At 49.4% G+C, this 24,876-nt stretch overlaps 1 protein-coding gene across 6 annotated transcripts in view; it reads right to left on the bottom strand.

The window, feature by feature from the left end:
• The window catches only part of NEBL (nebulette), a 331,368-nt gene that overhangs the window by 12,805 nt on the left and 293,687 nt on the right, over positions 1–24,876 (bottom strand). For 3 of the 6 annotated variants that reach the window (XM_077154329.1, XM_077154356.1, XM_077154340.1), the window contains 8 exons: positions 24,299–24,391; positions 22,580–22,672; positions 21,007–21,099; positions 19,835–19,927; positions 18,589–18,693; positions 17,536–17,707; positions 14,891–14,983; positions 13,339–13,488 (listed from right to left, as the gene is read on the bottom strand). In XM_077154329.1, the coding sequence (XP_077010444.1) occupies positions 13,339–13,488; positions 14,891–14,983; positions 17,536–17,707; positions 18,589–18,693; positions 19,835–19,927; positions 21,007–21,099; positions 22,580–22,672; positions 24,299–24,391 (892 nt within the window). Of the gene's footprint in view, positions 1–9,435; positions 11,424–13,338; positions 13,489–14,890; positions 14,984–17,535; positions 17,708–18,588; positions 18,694–19,834; positions 19,928–21,006; positions 21,100–22,579; positions 22,673–24,298; positions 24,392–24,876 lie in introns of those variants that run through there. The other 3 variants (XM_077154351.1, XM_077154361.1, XM_077154367.1) reach the window with 3 other exon arrangements.

Below are 24,876 nucleotides of genomic sequence, written 5' to 3'. Positions count from 1 at the left end.
TGTCATGGTTAGGTTCACGTGTCAACTTGGCCAAGTGGTGGTACCTGTTTGTCTGGTTGCACAAGTGCTGGCCTGTCTGTGTTTGATGAAGACATTTCATAGAATTAAATCATGATCATGTCAGCTGCATCTACAGCTGATTCCACCTGTAATCAGCCAAAGGGAAGTGTCTTCCCCAATGATGATGCTCATTCTAATCACTGGAAGCCTTTTAAGGAGGATTCAGAAGAGACAGGCCTCTCTTCTACTTTGGCTGGTGAGCCCCTCCTGTGGAGTTCGTCCAGACCCTCCACTGGAATCGTTGGCTTCACAGCCTGCCCGGCAGATTTTGGACTCTGCTTTCCCACGGTCACGTGAGACACTTTTATAAATTTTATATTTGTGAGTGTTCCCTCTTGTTTCTGTTTCTCTAGAGAACCCTGACTAATACAAGGAGGGAAGGCTACTTAACTCATTCTATGAAGCCAACATCACCCCATACCAAAGCCAGACAAAGATATTACAAGAAAAGAAAACTACAGACCAATCTCTCTAATGAATGTAGATGCAAAAATCCTCAACAAAATCCTTGCAAATCGAATCCAGCAGCACATTAAAAGAATTATACACCATGACCGAGTAGGATTCATCCCAGGTATGCAAGGATGGTTCAACATAAGAAAATAAATTAATGTAATACACCATATCAACAAATCAAAGCAGAAAAACCACATGATCATCTCGATTGATGCAGAAAAGGCATCTGACAAAATTCAACATCCTTTCTTGTTGAAAACACTTCAAAGGATAGGAATAGAAGGGAACTTTCTCAACATGATAAAGAGAATATATGAAAAACCTGCAGCTAATATCATCCTCATTGGGGAAAAACTGAAAACTTTCCCGCTAAGATCAGGAACAAGACAAGGATGTCTACTATCACCGTTGTTATTCAACATTCAGTTGGAAGTTCTTGCCAGAACAATTAGGCAAGAAAAAGAAATTCAAGGCATCAAAATTGGAAAGGAAGAAGTAAAATGCTCACTGTTTGCAGATAGATGATATGATATGTCAAAACCCAAAAAAATCCACAACAAAACTACTAGAGCTAATAAATGAGTATAGCAAAGTGGCAGGTTATAAGATCAACACTCAAAAATTTGTAGAGTTTCTATATACTAGTAATGAATAATCTGAGGTGGAACTCAAGAAAAAAATTACATTTACAATTGCAATCAAAAGAATAAAATATTTAAATAAATTTAACTAAAGATACAAAAGACCTATACAAAGAAAACTACAATAAATTGCTAAAGAATCACAGATCTAAATTAATGGGAGGGCATACCATGTTCATGGACTGAAACACAAATATAGTTAAGATGTCAATTCTAACTAAATTGATTTACAGATTCAATGCAATATCAATTAAAATCTCAAAAACTTACTTTTCAGAAATAAAAAAACAACCAAATTTATCTGGAAGGGCAGGGTGCCCTGAATAGTTAAAAATATCCTGAGTAAGAAAAATGAAGTTAGAGGTCTCATGCTACCTAACTTTAAGGTGTATTACGAAGCTACAGTGGTCAAAACAGCATGGCACTGACATAAAGATAGATATGTTGACCAATGGAATTGAATAGAGTATTCAGATACAGACCCTCTCATCTTGGGCAATCAGTCTTTGATAAGGCCATCATGCCAATTCACTTGGGACAGAACAGTCTCTTCAATAACTGGTGCCTAGAGAACTGGATATCCATATGCAAAAGAATGAAAGAGGATCCATATCTCGCACCATATACAAAAATTAACTCAAAATGGATCAAAGACTTAAACATTAGATCTAAGATGATAAAACTTTTAGAAGAAAATGTAGGGAAATATTTTATAAATCTTAAAATAGGGGGCAGTTTTCTAGACCTTACTTACCCAAAGCATGAGCACTGAAAAAAGAAAGAAATGGGAACTCCTCAAAACTAAACACTTTTGTACATCAAAGAACTTCGTCAAGAAAGTAAAAAGACAGCCTGCACAATGGGAGACAATATTTGGAAACAACATATCAGAAGAAAGTCTTTATATATCCAGAATATATAAAGAGATTATTCAACTCAACAACAAAAAGACAGACAACCCAATTACAAAATGGGCAAAAGACATGAACAGACACTTCTCAGAAGAGGAAATACAAATGGCCAAAAGGCACATGAAGAGATGCTCAACGTCCCTGGCCATTAGAGAAATGCAAGTCAAAACCACAATGAGATATCATCTCACACCCAACAGAATGGCCATTATCAATAAAACAGAAAATGACAAGTACTGGAGAGGATGTGGAGAAAGAGGCACACTTATCCATTGTTGGTGGGAATGTCAAATGGTACAACCTCTGTGGAAGGCAGTTTGGCTGTTCCTCAGGAAGCTAAGTATAGAATTGCCATATGACCCGGCAATACCATTGCTAGGTATCTTTTCAGAGAACATGAGGGCAAGGACACAAATGGACATTTGCACACCAATGTTTATAGCAGCGTTATTTACAATTGCCAAGAGATGGAAACAGCCCAAATGTCCATCAACAGAGGAGTGGCTAAACAAGCTGTGGCATACACATATGATGGAATATTATGCAGCTGTAAGACAGAATAAAGTCATGAAGCATGTAACAACATGGATGGACCTTAAGGACATTATGCTGAGTGAGATTAGCCAGAAACAAAAGGACACAAATACTGTGTGGTCTCACTGATATGAACTAACACTAGTGAATGAACTTGGAGAATTTCTATCACCTGGATATCTCCAGGACTTCTCCATCATTCTCTTCACAGTTCCTCCAAAATATTCCCCTTAGCCATCCAAAAAACTGTTCCAACATATCTGGTATTTGCAAACCGCAGCAGCACCCCACTCTCTGGTACAAAATCTGTTTTGGTTTGCTAGTTGCTGGAATGCAACACACCAAAGGGGATTTATTTTGTCAGTTCTTCAGAGGAAAGGCAGCTAACTTTCAACTGAGGTTCTTTTTTTACTTAGGAAGGCACATGGTGATCTCTGCTGTGGAAGGCAGTTTGGCGGTTCCTCAGGAAGCCATCCAGGCGATAGGAATAGGGTAAATATTGGGTAATTGGAGCTGAAGGGATACAGATTGTGCAACAGGACTGATTATAAAAATTCAGAAATGGATAGCACAATACTACCTCACTGTAATACAATAATGTTAGAACACTGAATGAAGCTGAATGTGAGAATGATAGAGGGAGGAGGCCTGGGGGTACGGATGAAACCAGAAGGAAAAATAGATGATAAAGACTGAGATGGCATAATCTAGGAATGCCTAGAGTGTGTAATGACAGTGACAAAATGTATAAATTTAAAAGTGTTTTTGCATGAGGAAGAACAAAGGAATGTCAATAATGCAGGGTGTTGAAAACAGACGGTAATTAATACTTTAAAACTAACTTATGAGACTAAAGCAAAAAAGTTTATTTGGTACAAAATTTATGTTTTGACTAGTACAGTTTGTAATATAATTTATGCGTGCAGGTTAATTGAACACCATAAGTACATGGAACCTTGAGTAAGGCATGAGATTTTGTAAGTTTGTACAGAGTGATGCCCCGATAAATCCCAGAATGATTTGAACAGTGAATAAAAAAGCATATGCAATGTCCCCTTGGGAGAATGGAGAGAAAGGGGGAAAATTCAACTTCCCATGTGGAGAATTCCTTATATTTCACAAGCAGTGGAGACAACCAAAGCCATAGACTGAGCCCACAATCGGGATTTGTTAATATGAAACAACTCCACAAAGGATAGGCTGAGCCTACTTAAAATTAGGCCTAAGGGTCGCCCTCAGAGAACCTCTTCTGTTGCTCAGACGTAGCCTCTCTCTCCAGCCAACACAACAAGCAAACTCACTGCCCTCCGCCTCTCTATGTGGGACATGACTCCCAGGGGTGTGGACCTCCCCGGCAACGTGGGACAGAAATCCTAGAATGAGTTGAGACTCAGCATCAAGGGACTGAGAAAACCTTCTCGACCAAAAGGGGGAAGAGTGAAATGAGACAAAATAGAGTGTCAATGGCTGAGAGACTGTTATCCTGGAGGTTATTCTTACACATTATATAGATATCACCTGTTTAGTTAAGGTGTAATGGAGAGGCTGGAAGGAACTGCCTGAAAATGTAGACCTGTGTTCCACATGTTTCTTGAAGATGACTGTATATGATACAGCTTTCACAATGTGACTGTGTGATTGTGAAAACCTTGTGCCTGATGCTTCTTTTATCTACAGATGAGCAAAACACAGGGATTAAAAATAAATAAATAATAGGGGGGACAAATGTTAAAAGAAATTTAGTGGACTGAAATGCTGGTGATCGCTGAGGGGGAGGGGGATGGTACGTACGCATTCTTTTCTTTTTTATTTCTTTTTCTGGGTTGATGCAAATGTTCTGAGAGGTGATCATGGTGATGAATATACAACTATGTGATGATATCATGAGTTATTGTTTATGTACCAAGAATGGAATGATCATATGGCAAGAATGTTCGTGTTTGTATGTTGTTATGTTCAAAAAAATTTTTTAATTAAAAAAAAAAGCACATGTAAATGACCATGCGTGTCTCCTGCAGCCCAGGCTCCGTGACTAGGGGGTGTGGCCAGGACTAGAGGGACAGGCAGGAGCAAGAACCAGCCAAGTAGGGGGTCACAGCAGGTTGTTATGATTCTCAGGACAGACAGACAGAATGTAGGTACAGCTGCATTAACGAAGTGAACGAAGCATTCAGAAGTGAACGAAGCATTCAGGATCCATGGGTTTGGAAGGGCACAAAATAAATATCAAAAAAAAATGTCAGGGGAATGTGGCATGGGAACATGGGAGGACAGGAACACCGGGGGGGGTGGGGGGAGGCAGTGTGCCGGTTTGAAAGGATTACAATCCGAGAAAAGCCATGTTTTCATCCTGACCCATCTGGTGGAGGCAGCCGTTTCTTTTAATCCCTACTTTCAGCACTGTAGGTGGGAAACTTGATTAGATCAGCTCCACGGAGATGTGACTCGCCCAATCGTGGATATTAACCTTTGACTGGAGGGAGCAGTGACTCCACCCACTCCAGGTGGGTCTTGATTACTTTACTGGAATCCTTTAAAAGAGGAAGCATTTTTGGAAAAAACTTCAGAGTACAGGACCCTTGAGAGCCTACACAGCCAGAGACCTTTGGAGATGAAGATGGAAAATGCCCCAGGGAGTTTCATAAAATGAGAAGCCTGGACAGAAAGCTAGCAGATGACGCCATGTTCACCATGTGTCTTTCCAGTTAAGAGAGAAACAACGAACTTTATCGGCCTTTCTTGAGTGAGTGTAACCTCTTGTCAGTGCCTTAGTTTGGACATTTTTATAAGGTTTAGTGTGGACAGTCTCATGGCCTTAGAACTGTTAACTTGCAACTTAATAAATTCTCCCTTTTAAAAGCCATTCTACTTCTGGTATACCACCTTCCAGCAGCTAGCAAACTAGAACAGGCAGGGAAGCCATTCCGGGAGTGAAGTCACAGCCAAGAGCCAGGCAAACATGGGGTCCCAACATGACCCATGGGCAGTCAAATGGCTCCTGTGAGCCCCCAGGACCCACTGCCGGGGGCTGTCAGGGGGCAGAGGGGCACCTGGGTGAAATGGAAAGTGAGGGGGAACAGTGAGCCAACATTACGACTTTACAGTTTTATACATAAAACTGATGTGGAAATGTATCTACTCAGTCTATTATGCAACTCCGACGTCAATTCTGATTTATGAAACCCAAAACTTGTTACTTGGCTTTTACCATTTCAAAGCTGAAACACAAGGAAAACAGAAGTGTCTGCCCTGCTCACGCACATGCCATTTGACAATTCATAAGGCTCTTCCTCATTTATACCCTTCTGTCTAAACCTGCCCTCTCCCCGTCCACTTGCTGCACAGGCATTCCTGGTGTCTCAGTGCCCGCCCCTTGCACTGGGCAGCTGGTGTCCTCTCCAGCACTTGGAGCGCTCCAGGTGTGACGCAATGAAACACGCGCGTATACCTGGCATGGGGCCAGCCACCCGCATGGGATCCTTCCCACTTCCCATGAGCAAACAGGGCATTCCTTTCATCCCATTTCTTTTGAGCCAGGAGTACAAGTTTCTCTAAGGGCCTCAAGTTCCATCAGGATCCGAAACCTTCTTCTTGGAAAAGGACTAGAACTAACCAAAAGTTTCCATTCTTCACAGTGTGTGCATCTTTCTGGATAGCTGGTTCGCGGGGTTTCACTTTACAAAGGGGTCACTCACTTTCCTACTGATTAGTCTCACCCAGAAACACCGGCCATCCAACTCTTCAAAGCTTTCTACATTTAAGATGATACTAAAATACCACTTTTGCCGCAGAGATTAGCAAATTTCTCAAATCCAGTTGGGAAATAAGGCAATTGAGGTGTTCTTGTTGAATGCATCTCTTCCACAGAGGTCAGGCTAGAAAGGAGCTGGATTCTTTTTTGGGTGGGGGTTGGGAATGGGGCGGGGTCTCCAATGAGAAATCAGAAAATCTTAGTGGCTGACAGAGATAAAATACAAGCAAGTTTATTTTAAATGAAGACAAATAGTTCAAAACCAGGAGTGTATTTTCTGGCAGGCTGCCCTGTTTACCTAACTTTAAAACTTTGCGTGTGGTTAAAAACCAATAACCCTGAACCTGGGCTAGACCACCATCTATTAATCATAAAACACATATCCTCCATGGGAAAAGAAAATCGACAGGAAAATTGATGCCAAAATTGGGCAGGACTGTGACTGTAGGATGCTACTCATATCAAAAGCGGTTTAGAAACCCTGCAGGCAGGGTGTGCATCCATCACTGTCGAGACGTCCTAACAGTCCGCTGCTCTATTCCTCCATGACTGTCGTTTCTGCTCTCAATTTAACAGCAAATGGGACTTTTCGCCGGTGGCTCCTGTGCTTTAAGACACAGGGCACATTCCAGGTTGAGTCTGGGAAAGTCAGGGGTTGTTTGGGGACTTCTGTTTCCTGGGATCGGACCTGGGGGCAAAGCCGAACTGCACGCGCACATCCTGGCCTCGTGGAGCCCTGACCAAAAAGCAAACCCAACTCTTGCTCGAGAGAAGGCACGATCTTGGATTGTCTGTGCGGACGACAGAACTGCAAGGGGCATGCCTGCTCTCCGGAGTCCCTGCTGAGGACAGACGTGAGAGGAGAGAGGAGGGGCAAGAACAGGACTCGCTTACCGGCTCCTTGGTTAATAAGGGTCATTCAGTGGCTCAGACCTTGTCATAAAGATGGGTTATAAGGTTAGGCTGCAGTGGCACTCCTTAGATGATTGCTTTTTTAAAAACTACAAGAATTATTATTTACTCGTCCTCAAATTGAATTAGATTTAAACACCAATTGATTAAAAACTTTAGATTTAAACACCAATTGATTAAAAAGTAATGCCAAATTTTAGTGAGCTAGGACATGTAGCAAAGCTATTTGTGTCTTCAGCCAAACTTTAATTTGAATATGTTGACCGATGCAAGAACATTCATTGAGCGCTCGCTGTGGTTCTGTTCCAGGTGTGGGTGACAGAGCAGAGGACAAAGCAGACAGAAGGGTTCTGTTCTCAGAGTCTGCACTGCGCGGAAGGACAGACAATATCCAAGTAAACGAATTAACACACGAGAAAGTATCGGGCCGTGAAGAGCTCTGGGGACCATAAAAGAGGGTGAGGCAGCAGAGCTGTGGGTCGATGAGGGTTGAGGCTTTCTAGGAAGGATGGTCAAGGAAGACCTTTCTGATGAGGGGACACTTGTTCAGACACAGACGGAAGTGACCCGGCCACAGAGACACCAGGGGATGCCCAGATGCAGGGATCCGGGACCTGGGGCACGCGGTGGGAGGCTCCTGGCTTGGCCGCATGGGGGAGCAGGGCCACGGGAGGCCACAGTCACCTGGCCGCAGACTTGGGGTGTCCATCTCCGGGTGAGTGTTTCCAGCGAGGCTGCAGCAGGACGAGGCACAGGCGTGAAGGGTGCCCTCTGGCCGGTGGAGGCCAGACGTGAGGGGTGGAAGGGAGGGGGCTGCTGGAGGCTTCCGGGCTCTGCTGAGCAGTACAGTGAAGGAAGGTCAGCAGCCCCACGGGGAGCAGAGCAGAGCAGGGCTGGGGCTTCGGGTGAGAAGTCGGGAGACCGGGTTCGGGTTCCAGGCATACAAGGCTAGAGGAGCCCGGGAGGCAGTGGAGACGGGGAGCATCAGAGTCAGAAGGGGCTTTGGCCCCGCGTCCTGCACTCCTGCACTGGCTGCAGGAGACGGGGAGGGTCTGCAGCGAGAGCCCCTCCATCACCATGTTACCCTCACTGGCCCCTCGAGGAGAGGCTGGCTGGCCTCTCCGAGCCCAGACTCAGTCCCTGGGGGGAGAATCCAAGACCTTAATGCAGCCGGGGATTCCTAAGACAAACTCCCAGGGTAGACGAACCCCACTCCAGCAGAGGTCAGCTTGGCCACCAGCCCCTGGGACAGGTCCTTGGGGGCTGGACACTGCACTGGTTCTGCTCACTCCCACCCAGCCCCGCCTCTAGCCAGGGCTCGAGACACATGGGCGCTCTCTGTCCCCATCCTCCACTGGCTCCTTCTAACCCCATGTGTCATGCCACCCCACAGCCCTCCTGACGCGGCACATCTGGCTCATCCTCCACACCTGAGTTCTCTGAAGACAGTAACTGTGTCTCGTGTTCTCACTCTTGTAGGAGTTGCTGGGTAAAGGTCTGGTAACTGGCCAGATGGCGTGACAGATGCCTGGGGAAACCGGGGCCAGTGCCCCCTAACTGGTACCGCCTTCTCGGCACGGCATGGACCGAGCACGGAGAGGCACAGGGGCACCGAGCAGGTTCCCCCGGGGTGCGGTGATGCGAGCACAGCCTGCCTGGGCGGGTGGCCGTCACGGCCTTCAGAAACTTGTCTCTAGCCTGTTAAAGCAGGACCAGGTGGTCCCGGAAAGGTTCCCTCATAGCAAAAGGGGAGAGTTCACTAGATTGGAAAACAAAGTGTCTGTTTTGAAAGGTGCATCTGCTTTTCATTCCCCAACGCACTCCCATTTCCTTTCCTGCTCCAGAGGAAAACAGAGATACATAAAATACCTGAAGCAAAGTGAACATGAGTTCAAACACAACAGCTATGAGCAATAACAGAAAACACTAAGGGGAGGAAAATCAAAGAAATGCAAAGTAGCACCAGAGGGTAAATGGGTGGTGGCAGGCAAGTTAACCAAAGACAAATTCAAAGATGAAGAAAATATTGCAGTGAAATAAGTGGGACCCATGAGGACAACTTCCATGAAAGGAAAGCTATACTAAGCAAAAATAAGTTAAACTAACCTAATGCCAAAAGGCAATAAAGATAATTTCAAATAACATTATTCTAACATCAAAACCAAATTGGTGAAGTTTAAATGAAAGCCTCCTTTATTAAATCAAAGCAACACAGTGGAAATGTACAATGAAAATCCTCTTAACTAGACACACTGGAAAGTGGACTGAAAAGTAAAGAAAACCCCAACTAATCGCCTACAAAAGTGAAAACATTCAGCAATCAAAGCAAGACGAGAAAACATCAAGAGAAACATAACAAAAACAATGATAAAAACTTAAAGGAGAAGCTTATATGTTAATGCTTAATGAAAACTTTTGGTTTGAGGAAAATATTGTATTTTATGCCTCAAGGAATAAACTGATAGTTCAACCTTCAGTCCTCACCACCAGAATTTCCTCTTACTTACAGGGGAGCCCTAAAACTGTGGCTCATGGCACTGCCCAGCCACGTAGCTCACAAAGTAAAATGGACCACTTTCAGAACAGAGGCAAATCCTGTGCATGGGAGGGGAGAGCGAGAAGGAGCCGACATGGATAGGCACGTGGCACTTAGCCCAGGAAACGTGGGTGCTTAGAAAGCTTCTTGCTCCTCCCCTCCTCGACTGGGAGGACAGCCTGAGTGCGGACGGCACTGTGCAGCTGCCTCCGTGCCCGCGTCTGTCAGCCCGCCACGCAAACCAACTCCGCACAGCCACCGAATCCTCAAGGGAAGCATGTTCACTCTATAGAAACCCAATCTGAAATTAAGGCCATCTGCAAATTCTGGGGGGAAACAGCACTCCTAAATACCTAAGGACAGTTTCCTTCTCCTTTGTCTTGCCACCAATGGGTGCACCGTGAAGTCCTTTTCCTTTTCCTTGGTAGTGCTGGGAGAGACACCGGCAGTGGCAGCTCCTGCTGAGGACGGAGGACTCCACCAGGCACCGCCAGGGCCAGAAAGCGGCTCCATCTGGCACCAGAAGATTGGCACCTCCGCACCGGAACCCACCGACACGCCCTGCAAAGGGGGGCCTCCATCCCTGCAGCCCGGAAGGCACGGAGCCCCTCCTTGCCCTGCCCGCCAGGAAACAGCACCTGGGATGCTTCTACTCTAGCTCGCCTCTCCAGCAGCCTTAATATCATTGGAACCATTAAAACATCATCAACACAAACCTAAGAATTTCCCCAGAAGCCTTTCACAGGAGAAAATTTTCTTTTAAAAATAATTATACTGACATAAGTTGATATACATGGTTCTTGTTTCTAAATATCAATTTGTCTGTGTCATGCATCCACCAAATACTTGTGGAGCGCTTTATCCCAGCGCTGGAGACGGGGCAGCAAACAAGCAGTCAGGCCTGCTCTCCAGGCTCCCGCATTCTAGGGAGTGGGACACCAAACCAGCAAATGCAGTGTCCCGAGGTGTCCAGAGCTGTGAAGGAAACATAAGGCAGGGGAAAGAGACAGACGGACGGGGCTGGGGCAGTGCGCAGGGGCTCCTGGGTTCTCTTGCAAACAGAGCGCGTGACCTGCCCTGATCAGACTTGGGTCTCAGAAGGATCTTTCCAGATCCTTAGATGAGTGAGGGGGTGGGGTGGGGGAGCAAGTGCAGGAACCACCGGAGGCTGCTGAGACGCTCCCAGGAGAGGTGGTGGCCGCTGGTGGCTGAGGAGGACAGAGGTGCAGCCATAGTTTCTGGGTCTCTCTCCCAGTGGCCGGGAGGAGGGCACAGGGTCAGGCGAGGGTCACTGCCAGGTCTGGGTCTCAGAAACTAGAAGCTCTGCAGTTGCCACTGAGCAAGCTGGGAGCCGGGGAAGGGAGCAGGATTGTTCCAGAAAGTGCGGCCAGGGGAGGTGGTTGCGGACACATTAGGTGTGGCATGCTCTGTGAATATGGACACAAGATGACAGCTGGCAGAAAGCGCTTTGCTTCACTTAAAATAAATGAAATCAGGAACATCTTCCTTTGACTCCTGAACTCTTTTCAGATGAACACCAGACACGTTGTGGATGGGCCACCCTTGTGTTACGTTGTAAGACGTGCTGGGCACACCTGACTTCGGCTGTATCCCTCTGTTTTCTGAAACAGGAAATGTCACCCAAGACAGTGCATCGGGTGTGTGAACAGGTGACGGAAAATGCACAAACTCACACCTGCCACCAGAGAATTGGCTTTTTCATACAAGGAGTGGTTGGAGTGACTGGAATGGCCCCTGTTTGCCCAAAATCTCTCCCCTGCCACCTCCCATGGGATCCGAAATTCAAATCCTGCCAACATTCCTCCTTGGCCAAGTGCTACTTCACTCAAACTCTAGCACAAATGCAAAAACCTTCTCTCAAAGGACACATGCTCCCCCTCATTCCGCACCATTTAGGACCCCCTTGCTGCAAATAATTAGAAAAATGAAGGGCTGTGGGGTATGGCTTGCAGAGAAGGGGGAGCAGGAATAGCAGCAGGGGTGATAAAGCAGCTGTGGGGATGGGACCCGAGCCCCCTGAGCGCCGAGCCCTGCTGGGGTCTGAGAGGCTCCTTGTCTGGCAGCCCGCCGGCCTTGCCGTCCACAGGCCTGGCCACCCCCAGGGCACCTCCAGGGCACCTTCCCTGCCTGTTAGAGACCTCAATCTCGCCAGTTCCGGGCCCCTGTGCTGCGTCTGCCAGCCTCTCCCTGCCAAGGTGCCCTGGCTGCGATCGCCCACCCCACGGCCCCATCCCTCCATGAGGGCTTCCCCGACCCCAGCACATGCTGGGGTGGGTGCACAGCACAGGGAAGGGCCAGCAGTCCATGGCCCGGGCGAGGGGCGGCCACTCCAGGGCCCGGCCTGAGGATGCGCTGTGAAGTTGAGCAGAACGAGCTCTTTATCTGCTCTGTGCTGTATTTTTAACTCAGCAGGACACGCACTGTTCCAGAAGCAGCAAGGACACTGGCGGGGGAAATCAGCAACCCCGAACCGAGAAGAAACAACAACCGAGCCTCACTGAGCACTCTGTTAGCGAACCAGAGAACGGCCACCTCCTCACCTGGGTTTCATCTACCTCAAAGCAAAATTAGCTTTAGACACATCACCATCAAAAACTTCACACCCAGCCAAGGCCAGCCTGAATTCATAATTTAAAATTTATAAAATGCAGTTAATTTTATTCTCAGTAGTGTTTCATTTTAATGAATGCAAAAAAAGAAAAAACACTTACACAATTACAGGAGCTTTCACAGGCAACAAAAACCCTCAACAACACTATTTTCTTTTCCCCAGAGAGTTAAGTTTCTCAACCTCAAAATGCCGATCCTGAGGATTTCAGGGTCTCTGGGGAGGAAATTCAGTGTCCTTCTGTCTGTAAATGCCTCAGTCCTCCCCTCTGCCTCGCAGCATGACTGCCAGGAAGGGGTGGGGACAGTGCCTTAAATCCTAACAATTACTAACAGTTTTATCTGCAGTTTTAGTTGAACTAACCCGCCAGGCTAGATGGAGAAAATAGAAGGAAAGGAAAAAAGTGTGAAAATACAAAACACACAGAAGATTGCTGACCATCAACAGTATATACCAAGTGTCACAGCTGACTTCTCTCTGGCAAGATCGAGCTCTGTCTGCAAACTTCCATCGATACTTAAACCCACACAAATCAACAGCAAACTCAGCCACTCGCAATTCTGTGATTGATTTTCCTTCGTGGAACTCGGATGTGAACTACGCAGGACTCAGCTTCCACTGCGGCTAGCACATCCGCTACAAGTCTTGTGAGCTGGACACACGCAGCAAAACCCACGGCCCTTTCACCATTAAACAGCCATTTCCAGTGATAAGAGTGTGGTAAGGCAGGGAGAAAGCATGCACACACGCAAACTGGCAGGTTTTTTTAAAAAAAAGACTCAAAAATTAATTTTTTTTCAAATACACCCAGTGAAATGTTTGTGCAGAGGTGACGAACGTGTTAGGGACAGTCTTGTCACACATTAAGGAGGTGCCTGTGGTCCACGCATGCGGTCAGCGCCTGCTACCTCCTTCCTCGGACAGTCTCGTCACGTCGCTGCCGCCGGAAATGCTTGGGAAGGGCCCAGAGAGCTCGGACCTTTCATCTCCCAGCCCCACGCCGAAAGTACTGCTGGACTGAGACTGAGACTGGCACCGCCTAGGGTGACTCACCTTTTCTACATTGGAGGGGAAACATTCATGTTTGTGATTAAGTGATTACAAGATGAAAAGAAATAAAAATTATTGAAAAGCTTAACATGGGAGACAAGCAATCCCTTATCAAAGGAAAACCTAAAATCTCAGCTCCGGTAAGATTCTAGCCACAGTTTCCCAGACCGCAGCACGCTCTTCATCAGCTAAAGATCATGTATCAATTTTGTTTAATACCAACTTTTTTTCTTTTGGGGTGGGGGGTGCACGGTCCGTGAATTGAACCCAGGTCTCCCACATGGAAGGCGAGCCTTCTATCACTAAACCACCCGTGCACCCCCTAATGTCAGTTTTAGAGGAGAGACAGGGAACAGGAAATTGGCAGTTTGTCCTGAGAACTCAGAAGAACTTGGCAACCTAATACACTTTTATCAAACCAGCATCTGCTTTTAAATAATCGCTTGAAAGTATCACCAGGTATACAGTGTCTATTGTCTTTATTTTTATAAAACTAAATGACATATTTGGCTGATTATGAGGGTCAAATTGATTATAAGAGTATTAGAATCGCTACTTTGACTTGGGCATTCAATTTGATGAATATGAACAATTAAATAGATTTAAAATAGAGTAGAAATAGAACAGAGTAAAAATCAAGGGGTGGAGCAAGACCTGAGTGATATAACTATTCATAATGTTTAAAATAACTGTATAATTGTCAAAACTTTAGTTTGCTAAACACAATACAAGTCTGAAATATCAAACCATGTTATTATATCCAAAAATCTACACCAATCCCTTTTTCCTTCAATTATAAACATGTTGTTTAAATTAAAAGTCAAATGAACTTCCTAGGTAAACTATTCGTTTTACATTATATAAAAACACCGATAGGGTGCTTGGTGCTTCAGTGGTAGAGTGCTTGCTTACCTTCCATGCGGGACACCTGGGTTTGATTCACGGATCATGCACCCCCCCCCAAAAAAAAAAAATAATCCAGATACATTTTAAGAATACTAGAAAGCCTATTTTATTTTAAGGCATATATGACTCTAGATAGACAGCCTCACTATATACCCTACACATCGTTCTCCAAATCTGCCTTTCAAGTATTGTAACAGTGAATTTCATGAAAGAAATCTCCTGTTTGTCTCCAGCAGTTGTGTGAACCCAAATAACTACATTTGTTAACCCAGAAAGCCCATAAAGCCATATTCTCCAATAAAAGCTGATGTGAGTAAGCTCTAGACACCTTTTTAAATAAATCTGGGACAAACTAGCCTAGGGTATTCTAAGCAGCACAGCACTTGGTTTTTCGCTCTCAGCGCTGAGTTTGGTGACACAGCTGGCGATGGGCCGCTACAGCTGATAGCACCTTCACTTTCGGGACAAAAGAGGTGGGAAGGACTCAAAATGTGTGGGAAATACCAGAGAGCATGTGGAGACTTCGAGACTGAATGTCGTCTTCCAGGGGGTCGAGGTCGAAGACAGAGCCAGGGTCTGTGCGCCAAACTTTGAGATCTTTCCCCAAAAGGAAGAAATCAACAGATCAAGAACAAATGCAGAGAGCCAGCGCTACAGAGTCAAGCAAAAGCAGACGCGAGAGGAATGAAGGCAGGCTTGGGGGGGTGGGGTGCAGGATGTTGGGTTTCCTGGGAATTTACCAAGGAAGCTTTCTAATTAGATCTACGCTGCTTCCTTGACTCTGCATTGACCTTTCGTTCCCAGCCAGGGGCTGCTGTGCTCCCCCCAGGACCCCTGAGCCCAATCACCCCTGCTCTCCACCCACTCCCATGCCACACTGCTCCATTAACACTCTGAATACGTGGTAATTCAGAGGACGTGACTGAGGGGGTTTTGTCTGGAAAAATGAAACTTCTCTCCCTGCGAGTTAGACAAGTGAAGTGTAGGCAGGGGCCGCCCTGGTGCTCCCCAGACCCAGGTTTGCAGGTTTGCACCAGCTAACGCCTGAGGTCGCCCCAGCAATGTGCAGCTCACCCCGGCTCTGCTGCACCCCACCGGGCGGCCAAGCCAGGGAGCACTGAGCCCGCTCCATTCAGAGCCAAAACCCACATCCGGTGGCCGCCGCGGTCACCAGCCCCTCCGACACGAGGCGGCGGGACACCAAGGCAGCCTGTGAGGTGCTGCTTCCGGCCATGGACATGAGAAGGGTTTCTGGGCAAGGGGCAGGAGCAGCTGGTGAGGCCAGGGCTCCGCGGGCCGGTCTAACCTTGGGCATGCAGCGCTGACCCCACACTAGCCCCATTCCAGGCTGCAGCGTGACTCAGCTAATGCCATGGCACACGACAGCGGGTGCACAGTTAGCCCCACTGTGCAGATGAGGAGGTCAAGGCACTGAAGGAGCGAGATACCAGGAAAGACCGCATGACCGCTTAGAGCAGAGCCGCCAGCACAAACGACCTGAGTGACTGGGGATCCCCCATTTCCATGCCTGGTAGGGGCCCTGCTCCTGGGAGGGCCTCGGGGGTGTCCTGTCTTCTCTTGTTTCCCAGGCACGTCCTCAGTGGCAAATGCTTTTTCCCAATAGGAAAAAATAAGTTGACCTCTGGGCTGCCCACTGAGTGAATAATTAAATAACAGTTCTATCTCCGAGACACACTGATCCAGACAGGAGTTCTGAGAACCCCAAACCCAGACCCTCGAGGGTCTGCAAGGACCTCACGGTAGCCGCGGCCTGGGTGGACCGGGTAAGCTGTGGGGACTTGGCAGCTCCCACCCAGTGGGAGGAAAGGACCCCTGCCCCTCCGCGTGGGAGATGGCAGGACAGAGCCTGAAAACCCAAGTTCTGTGCTGCTCTCGGTGAGCACCTCACACCCACCATGCAGCCCACAGCTGGCCTTCGGCTCACCTCCTTGGGACAATAAGCAAAGCTGTCCACTGCCACCAGGACGCCTGGATCCCTCTTTGGGAAATACTTCTGGGGCACCTAAGGAACCACCTGACTCACGCATCCCCCGGCTCTAGGACCTGGTTTAGAACCAGGCTGTCACCCTGTGAAATAAACAGTTTGCTTGCCTGGCACACCTCCAGATGGCCTTTCGCTAGTTCCAAAACTAGTGAGGATGAAGAGAAGCTGGCACCCGGATTACTGAAATACAATCCCCTCGTTACCGAAAATATTCTTTGGGTTACATAATTGGACTAGCAATAAAAATCCAGAGGCGAGCTGCCTTGGCGTTCAGAAGAATGAGCTGCCGCTAAGGAGTGAAAACTCCACACCCTTCCTTTCCCAGCCCTCCCTCGACTTCCTCGCGGGCATGCCAGCCGCCACCAAACCCAGCCTCCTGGGACTGCCACTCACCAGCCGGGATGCATATCGGGAAAAGAAGGCTCCTCTCTCATTTATGGGACTTTTAGACTATTTTCAATTACTCTGGCTCACAAATTATACTTTTAAAATATAAGCTTTAATTGGTACTGAGTCTCCTGTTAGGAGAAGTTTTGGTAACAGATGGTGGTGATGGCAGCACACCACGCGCTTAGAATCAGCACCACTGATTGTCCATTTAAAAAGGTGGCTAAAGGGGAAATTTTAGTTTGTGTGTATGTTACCAGAATAAGAATTTTACAAAACCAGAGGATGGCTCCATGCCATGAGCCCTGATGCAAACAGGGGCTATGAGTAGTAGTAAAACTATAATAATATTCTTTTCTCAGCTGTGCGGTGGGGGCATATGGGAACTCCCCTTCCTGCACGAGTTTTCTGGAAACCATCCCTTCTGTCACATTTTGGATCGCACCAACCCTGAGGCATGGCTCTTGCGGGTGGAAGGACCCGAATGGGGTAGGGCCCCCCACCCGCAGGCCCCGCCGAGGAAGTCCGCGGTGAGCAAAGGGCAAGCAGAGCCATCCCCGGCCAGGCCGGGCCACCGCGGAGCCACCTGCTCCGGTCAACGCGGGAGCCGCCCTTCAGGCCGAAGCGGTGGAGCCAGGGCAGCCCCACCCACGGAGGGGGTCTGCAGGGCTCCGGGGGGACGTCGCCGCGGCCCTCCCTGCACGAGGCAACCCCAGCCCTGTGCGGGGCCAGCGGGGGAGCGGGCAGGGCCCCTTACCCACGACGAAGCCGGGCCTCCGCTCCACCCCGACGACGTGCGGCCGCGCGCCCTTGTAGGCGGCGGCGTCCAGGAGCTGTGCGTCCCTTCGCGTGCGCTCCGCCCCGGGCTCCTCCATCACGGGGGTGAAGCCCCTTCCCTTGGTCTTTTCGAAATCTTCATGATATTTCACCTGAGAAGAGAAAGCCAGTATTAACCCACGCGGAAATCTCCCGGTCACTTCCCGTAGCGCCACCTTCAGGTCCAGGGACAGGGCGGCCGCAGCTGCGCGTGGGTGGCTTTTCCACGCGGCCGCATCCTGCGCCCGCATCCTGTCCCCGCATTCTGGAAGCGACGTCGCCTTCCAGGCTCCACAGACCAAGTGCTGAAATCTCCACAGGGCCCTTGCCATGAGGGCAACGGCTCCGGGTATTTACCTGCACACCTGAATCCCTACAGAGTTTTAAGAGATGTTATTTCTTTTAATCCTGGTTACTTCCCTAAATATATCAAACCAACTACAAATACATTTCCGACCTCTTGACCTTCAACATGTAATAAAATGATAGGCAATTTCTACACAATTATTCAAGAAAACAGAATTATGCAAAAGTTAGATTAAGAGCGTCACCACTAATCACTTCAATATATTTCAAAGCATACACTGCCCATGCTCTGAAATTCAACTGGGGAACAGCTGGGAACTCTGCAAATTATTCTAGAAAGCACTTAATTGTACACTAAAAGCAGGTGAAGCTTTATGGGATATAAAGTAATCTCACCGAAACTGTTCAAGAAAAACAGACATTTTCATGTTCGTTGCAACATGCAAACACACCAAACTCTGTCTTAGCATCCGTCCGAAAGAAGCCCAGGCAACTGGCATCCACAAAGTGCACTCACAGTGATCGTGTTAGAAATAAACACACACCAAAAGGTGGCTGTGAAAAGTGGTTTATTAGACTCGATGTTCCCAGGGCATGCCGGTGTGACCAGAAGTCGCAGCGAAAGCACAGCCCGTGCCGTGTTCACCGTCCCACGCGGTGGCGAGTGCAGGCCCCCGGCCAAGCCTACCATTGACACGTGCTCCTGTGCTTCCTGGGCACATCTCAGGCCCAGAGAGCCTAAGATCAGACTCGGTCTACCTCTCATCCGCTGCTGGTCCCGGGTGTATCTGACCTGCAAAGCCAACAGCAGAAGGAATCAGTAAGGCAGATGGAAAGCAGTACACGACCTGTTCAAGTTTCCAAAGGAGGAAAACAGATTTGACACCCTCTACTGGTTTCCTGGGTCACCTGTGCAGCAAACTTCATTTTGTTCTGGAATAGGACCCTGGAGTTTTAATCTCAAAGGGCACCTCTACAGCCATGGCGAAATGACCCGAATCTCTCCACCAAAAGAAAACACATGTGCGAGTGGCCAGTATCCAACAGCAGTGAAATCAGCAAAACCGGTTTTCTTTTTCACATTAAGCAGGGAAAATCCAAAGCTAAATGGAACCAGAATTTGCTTTACCATGCCCCCCGTTTTCCTCCTCCATATAGTCGTTGAAGGGTGCTGCCCAGGCCCCGCTCTGCTTTATTATTTTCCCTCCTTTGAGAACAAGAGACAAGGAGGAACAAATCCTGTCTTCCTCCTAAGCAGCCGTAGCTTAGAGCTAATTCATGCAGAACACGCTCGGCCCCTGGGAACGGGAGGCCGCCCTGGGGAGCCACAGACCCCGCAGTCGAGACGCTGCCCAGGCAGAACCCTGAGGTCTGCCTGCCTTGCAGCAGCCGAGCAGCGGCTGAGAGAGCGCCATCCCCCGCATGGCCGGCGGGCCAGACAGCGGTCAGCGGGTCTCGGGGCCCAGAACCGAAGCCGTGCTAGTCACAGAGGGAAAGGCACAACAGCCGCGTTCCACAGTGAATGCATTTTAAAGAGTTTTCTCCCATAAGCCTTCACTTTGGAACAATGACTAATTTCTCGCTTTGCTTTGTATAAGTGTAACTGTCCACATTCAGTTAAACTCATTAGTAGATTAGCCATTATGTACCTTACACACCAAAGACTTGACCACTTTCAAAGACATTGCCTAAAATAACATGAATCTCTGTTTAAAGGAATGCAACGTAAATTAAACTGAAGTTTATAAGTACCATCTGGAAATGTCAATAAAGCGTCCTGAATAAGGTAAATGTATCCAGCGGTAAGCTTTGGAAGTTACCTGAAACAGCATTCACTTATTGCTATTTGTAATAGTCTGAAATTTCCAGCTTTTCTGCTTAAACCTCTCAAAGCAAATAAGTAAATAAACAAAGAAACAAGTAAAACCACTTGCCGAGCTGATATTTTCTTGATTCTTCTTCACTCTTTGCATTTCAGGAGTCATACTTACAGCAGTGGCTCTGCCCAGCTGACCTTTATAATAAACCTATCGTTTCAGAGAATAAAAATAATAATGCTGCGTATCAATTCAACTAAAGGAAAGCGTCACAGTGTTAGTTTTAAAGGGAAGGCCCCAAAATGGAAACTATGAAAACAGATGCTCTCCGAGGTCTAGGGTTTGCATCAGCCTGGCAGGGGGGTGTGCCCGCGAGGACACGTGGACGGACGTACCATGGCAAAGCTTCGGCAGGCTGCCCTCAGACGCTCCTTGCCAGCCCCTCGCTAAGGCCAGGGCCAGTGCTGCCCTACTGTCCTCCTCAGGGGCCACCGAGCAATGCTTTCACTAAGGATGTGTTTGGCCAGGTGGCCACAGGCATCCGTAGAGAAGCCAGTGCCCCCCTCCCGCCCCGGCCCCTGTGTCCCCATGTCGAGTGACTCTAAACACATGATGGAGAGATGTGCACTGCCTTCTCCAAAACGCAGGCATGAGGGAAAGAACCACACAGCCTGCCTTCACTTTATAATCTGCTCAAGTGACTTAAAAGAATAAAAGACTTCATCAAGCTTAATAGGTTTCCAAATTTCCTCTTTGAAAGGACCCAATCTCTATGCTAATGAGTTCAAAAGGGTTCTCTGCAGGACCAGCATGTTGGGTTAACTCAGGGAAGGGGATCAGCCAGGAGGCAGGGTCCGAGGACACACCCCTGGCCCCCACCGGGCTTGTCCCTTGTGGCTACCAGCAGCACAGTTCACAACTCCCCTGCGGGCACCACCCAAAACTACAGCAGGAGCAGCCAGGGCTGGGGGCCGGGAGGGGGCACTGGCCGTCAGAAGCCCTATGAGGAGGCTCATCTGCGGGCCAAGATGCCGGAACGACCCCTGCCTGGTGCTGAGGACACACCATCCATTGCCAGGAAGACACGGACAGAGGACCATGGGCCAAGCGGGCAAGACAGCCACCCAGTGGGCCTCGGGAACCAGCCGAGACCCTGGCACCTCCCTAATGAATGGCAGTCAACCGAGAGCAGAGGGTCAGCCCAGGTGACACCATCTATAAAGACAATCCCTTCCTCTCCGTGGTGACAACAAGCTGGCGCTATAGAAGGGTTTAGGAGAGGGCCGCACATCGCTGATGATTTTCTGGTTCTCCCTTGCTCTCCGCAGCTCGGGCGGGTCACGGATCGCAGTGGCCTGCTCTGTCGCGCCTCTGTATTTTACCTACGGGGAGAAACGAGAAGGTAAGCAGGTGGCAGGAGGGGCTCCACCTACTCTCACTGCTGAGGATGCGCCCGAAAGGAACCCTCCTTCTTACACCGCCCCAGCCAAGCCCTGGGAGAAGAAAGGCGGCCTTCCCGGAACTGAGCAACTCGCTGGAAGGTACCTGGGCGTGGACCCCTGGCTGGGAGAGCACACAGAACTGGGTGTGCTTCTTAAAAATGGGCTGTCAAAGAACCTGGAGAAAGCTGAGGGAAGCCAAGAAATTGAAGCCAGGCCTGGAGAAGCAAAGTGAGGAACCCCCACAGGAACAGAGGCTGAAAGCAACGGAGCCCAGGAGCAAGGGACCAGCAGATGCAGCCACGTGACCACCAGCTGATAGAGGGGTTCCTGACCCATCGTCTTCCTTGTATTAAAGTATCTGTCTCTGGATGCCTTAGTTTGGACATTTTTATAGGCTTAGAACTGTAAACTTGTTACTTTATTAATCTCTCGTTATGAGTCGTTAAGATAAAAGGGGGGCTGTCAAGAAATACCCTGCAGCTCAATGTCAAAACCAGCTGCTGATTCCACAAGGAGCCTGTGGTAAAGGGACTCCAGAACATGGTGGCCAGAGAGACCCCAGAGGCCAACACGGTGACCCTGGAAGGCCCTGCCCTCTCTGTCGGGCCGGGTCCACCTTTCAGAAGCAGCGAACCACCCCTGACTCCCACCTCCTTGCAGGGAGAGGGTGAGGATGAAGGCACAGAGCCAGATCTTGTCCTCCACTGGGAAAATGGATGCCTAAATTTTGAAGGCTTCCAAAAGCACCGGTTTGGGAGGAAGGAGGCTATTGTTTATATTGGTACAAAGTTCCTTAAAAGCATCACAAAATGGGGCACTGCTCTTGGGGCACATTTGAAAAGGATCCCTAGAGGCCAGGAGGCCTGGGTGGGGGTCCTGGCAGCCCCTGCTCAGCACAGGCTCCGGCACAGGGCCTCGCTGGTGTGAGCAAGCATCGCGTTCACTGCAGAACATTCCAGAAGGGCGGGAGCACGTGTCCTGTTTTATCCACAGGGTCTGGCTCTGACTTGGGTCTTGGAGGTCCAGCCAAGCCAGGTCTTCTACCCGATTCCAAAAGTCGATGGCTTTTTTCTAATCGGGGTCCTGCCCACCCTCAGCTCCCGCTGGGCCGCTGTGAGGGGTTTGTCCGCTAGGCCCCGGGTTCCCCAGGACCTGAGACACGCCCACCACCGTGCCCTGGACCCCAGGGCAGCGTGGGCGCCTCACGCGTTCCCAGAAGGTTCTGCGAATACGCAGACGTGGCTAATTACAGCACAACAGGCTCCCAAACGTCCTGGCTCCCATGACTGCCACCGGCTGTGCCCGTGCCAGGTGGACGTGACAGAAGGCTTCACACCATGCAGGACCGAGAGCTTCCAGGTGCCTGCGGGGACCGGAGGAGGCCAAGGGGGCCCTCCCAGGGAAAGTGGGGGAAACTTGCCGCACTCAGCTGCCGCTGGCTCTCCTGTGCTCTCTCCAGCTCGGGGGTCGTGCTCACCGGCGTGGCCCGGCTGCACAGCTCCTTGTACTGCAGCTGGGAGACACAAGTGGACGCGGGGGTCAGGGCGCTGAGGGACAGGAGAGGGCGCAGAGGGACGGGAGAGGGTGTGCTCGCACGGCCAGGTCACAGCACCCCAGGGCCTCCACGGCACCCCAGCACATACATGCAAACCAAACCCAGAGAGAAGGAGAGCAGGTCGGCCACGGGGGCCTCTGACAGTAAAAGTAAAGTTGGAGATTACATCCCATTATAAGAAAGCTCACAGGGACAGTCTTAGTGAAATCTTGGAGCTAAAATTTAGCATTAGGAATTTTTTTTTCTTTTGCAAGAGATCAACAAAGTCTATGGGGCCTGCCGATAAAATGAACTTGGGGTTCACACTCTCCGTGGCAAACACGCAAGTGAAGAGAAGTGTGATAAGCCCGGAAAATAAATGGACAGGGCTGGATGTGTTCTACCGTGACCTCCCTCCCCACAGCATGGCTTGCGGCGGGGGGCCAGAGGCCATCCTGGGGCTCTGGAATGACCGTGCGCGTTCAAGTATAATCACTGCTGGTGGGTCATGGGCAGACATCACCCCGAGCAGAGGAACTGCGGGTGCCAGTTCCGGTGGACACTAACGGGCTTTGCAGGACCTCATTTCTCAGGCTGAGCCATTCAAAAGTGTGCAGAGGGCTTAGTGGCAACATCACACCCAAAAGTCTCATCCCTGCCGGGAACCTGAGCTGGCAGAGGCGGGGGCTCCCCGAGATTATGCCACAAGATGTGTGGAGCTGGGATCCAGTCCTGCCAGCGTCCAGGGCCCCCCTTTCTCCCTGCTCCCCCGATGCCTACCAGGTGCATGCCACTGTCCACGGGTCACACCCCAACACCTGCTGTGCTGTTATTTTGACAGTACGAGCCCTTGCATCAAATCATCGCAGGCTTCTTGTTTAAAGAACGTTATCTGAAGGGAGCTTTGCGTTTCCTCCTCAAGGAACGCCTGCGCCAGAACGACCTACGCCTCCGTAGGTTTTGTCATCCGGGTGGCACCGTCTTCATGCATCCCATCATGGTTTGGGAACGGGTCTCTGGGGAGTGCTGCCCTCTGGCCCTGTGGCCTGGGCCACCCCCACCCTGCAGTCCTGCACCCCAGGACTCAGCCCCCCACCCCCCCATCCCTGTCTCTTCTTTGAACACAGCTTGGACGCAAACCAGGTGGGTTTGCCCAGCAGGCAGGCCCATCCTGGGCAGCCATCCACCTCTGTGCTGTCCCTTCCCGGCCTGCCATCCCAGGGCCCCCCTCCTGCTGCTCCCGCTGCCCTGGGCAGGACGTGGGCCTCCTTATCACCATACCAGACTCTGCATGGGAAGCACCAAAAGGCACAGCAGGCACGAGTATGGGTTATCGCGAGGGCGCGGGAGGGCATGACAATTTGCCGTGCTGATCTGTTCCCTGAGGCCCTGGGAGAACCTCAGCCCCTGCCCCTGCCCCTGTGAGCCCCCCACTGGGAGAGCAGGCCCGGGAAGCCGTCCCTTAGCAAAGGCAGCATGCGGGCGCTGGGCGGGAGGCAGGGCCGTGGGGCTGCCTGGGCAGACAGAGGAGTTGTGCTGGGAGGGGACACGGCCTCCCCAGAGGGCCCAGGCCAAGGGCGCGGGGGTGGGGATGGGGGGGCGCACATTGCTGACTGCCTTCTGTGTCTCCTTTGCTCTCCTTAGCTCCAGGGGATCCGCAATGGCCGTGACCCGCTGCATCTCGTCTTTGTATTTTACCTACGAATTCATAAGAAAAATGTCAGTTGTATTCCATGGCAGGCCTCAAAGGTAGCTAAGAATTCTTCACTCCTAACTAGTACTCAGTTCAAGTTTTAACTCCAGCATCAATTTTCTTTCAACAGCCACGCAAGTTTTTCTCTTATCTGATGTTTTGCCCTTTGGTGCAAAGAAACCCGTATCTATTTACCTATCCTTCACTACGGGAGTTTTTTATTTAACTAAGCAAACGTTGCTCATGAAAATAAGCTTTGTCATTAGGCAGATGCATGAGAAAACCTTGGAAGCCGTCTTAGGTAACATAATGTATTATTTTCAATCAAAAGGGCAGTTTCTACTGACTAACATGCTAATTTGAGTCACTCTGTATCTAAAGGAAAAGGCCAGCCGGGTTAGCTATGGTTTCATTGGCCACTGCCCATCCTGTTTAGAGCACAGATAATCTGGAAGGAGGGAGATAATGCACTGACGAATGACAGCAGGAG

The sequence above is a fragment of the Tamandua tetradactyla genome, chromosome 1 (genome assembly GCF_023851605.1).
Source record: "Tamandua tetradactyla isolate mTamTet1 chromosome 1, mTamTet1.pri, whole genome shotgun sequence".
NCBI lineage: Eukaryota > Metazoa > Chordata > Mammalia > Pilosa > Myrmecophagidae > Tamandua > Tamandua tetradactyla.
This window is presented reverse-complemented; position numbering and strand designations above follow the sequence as displayed.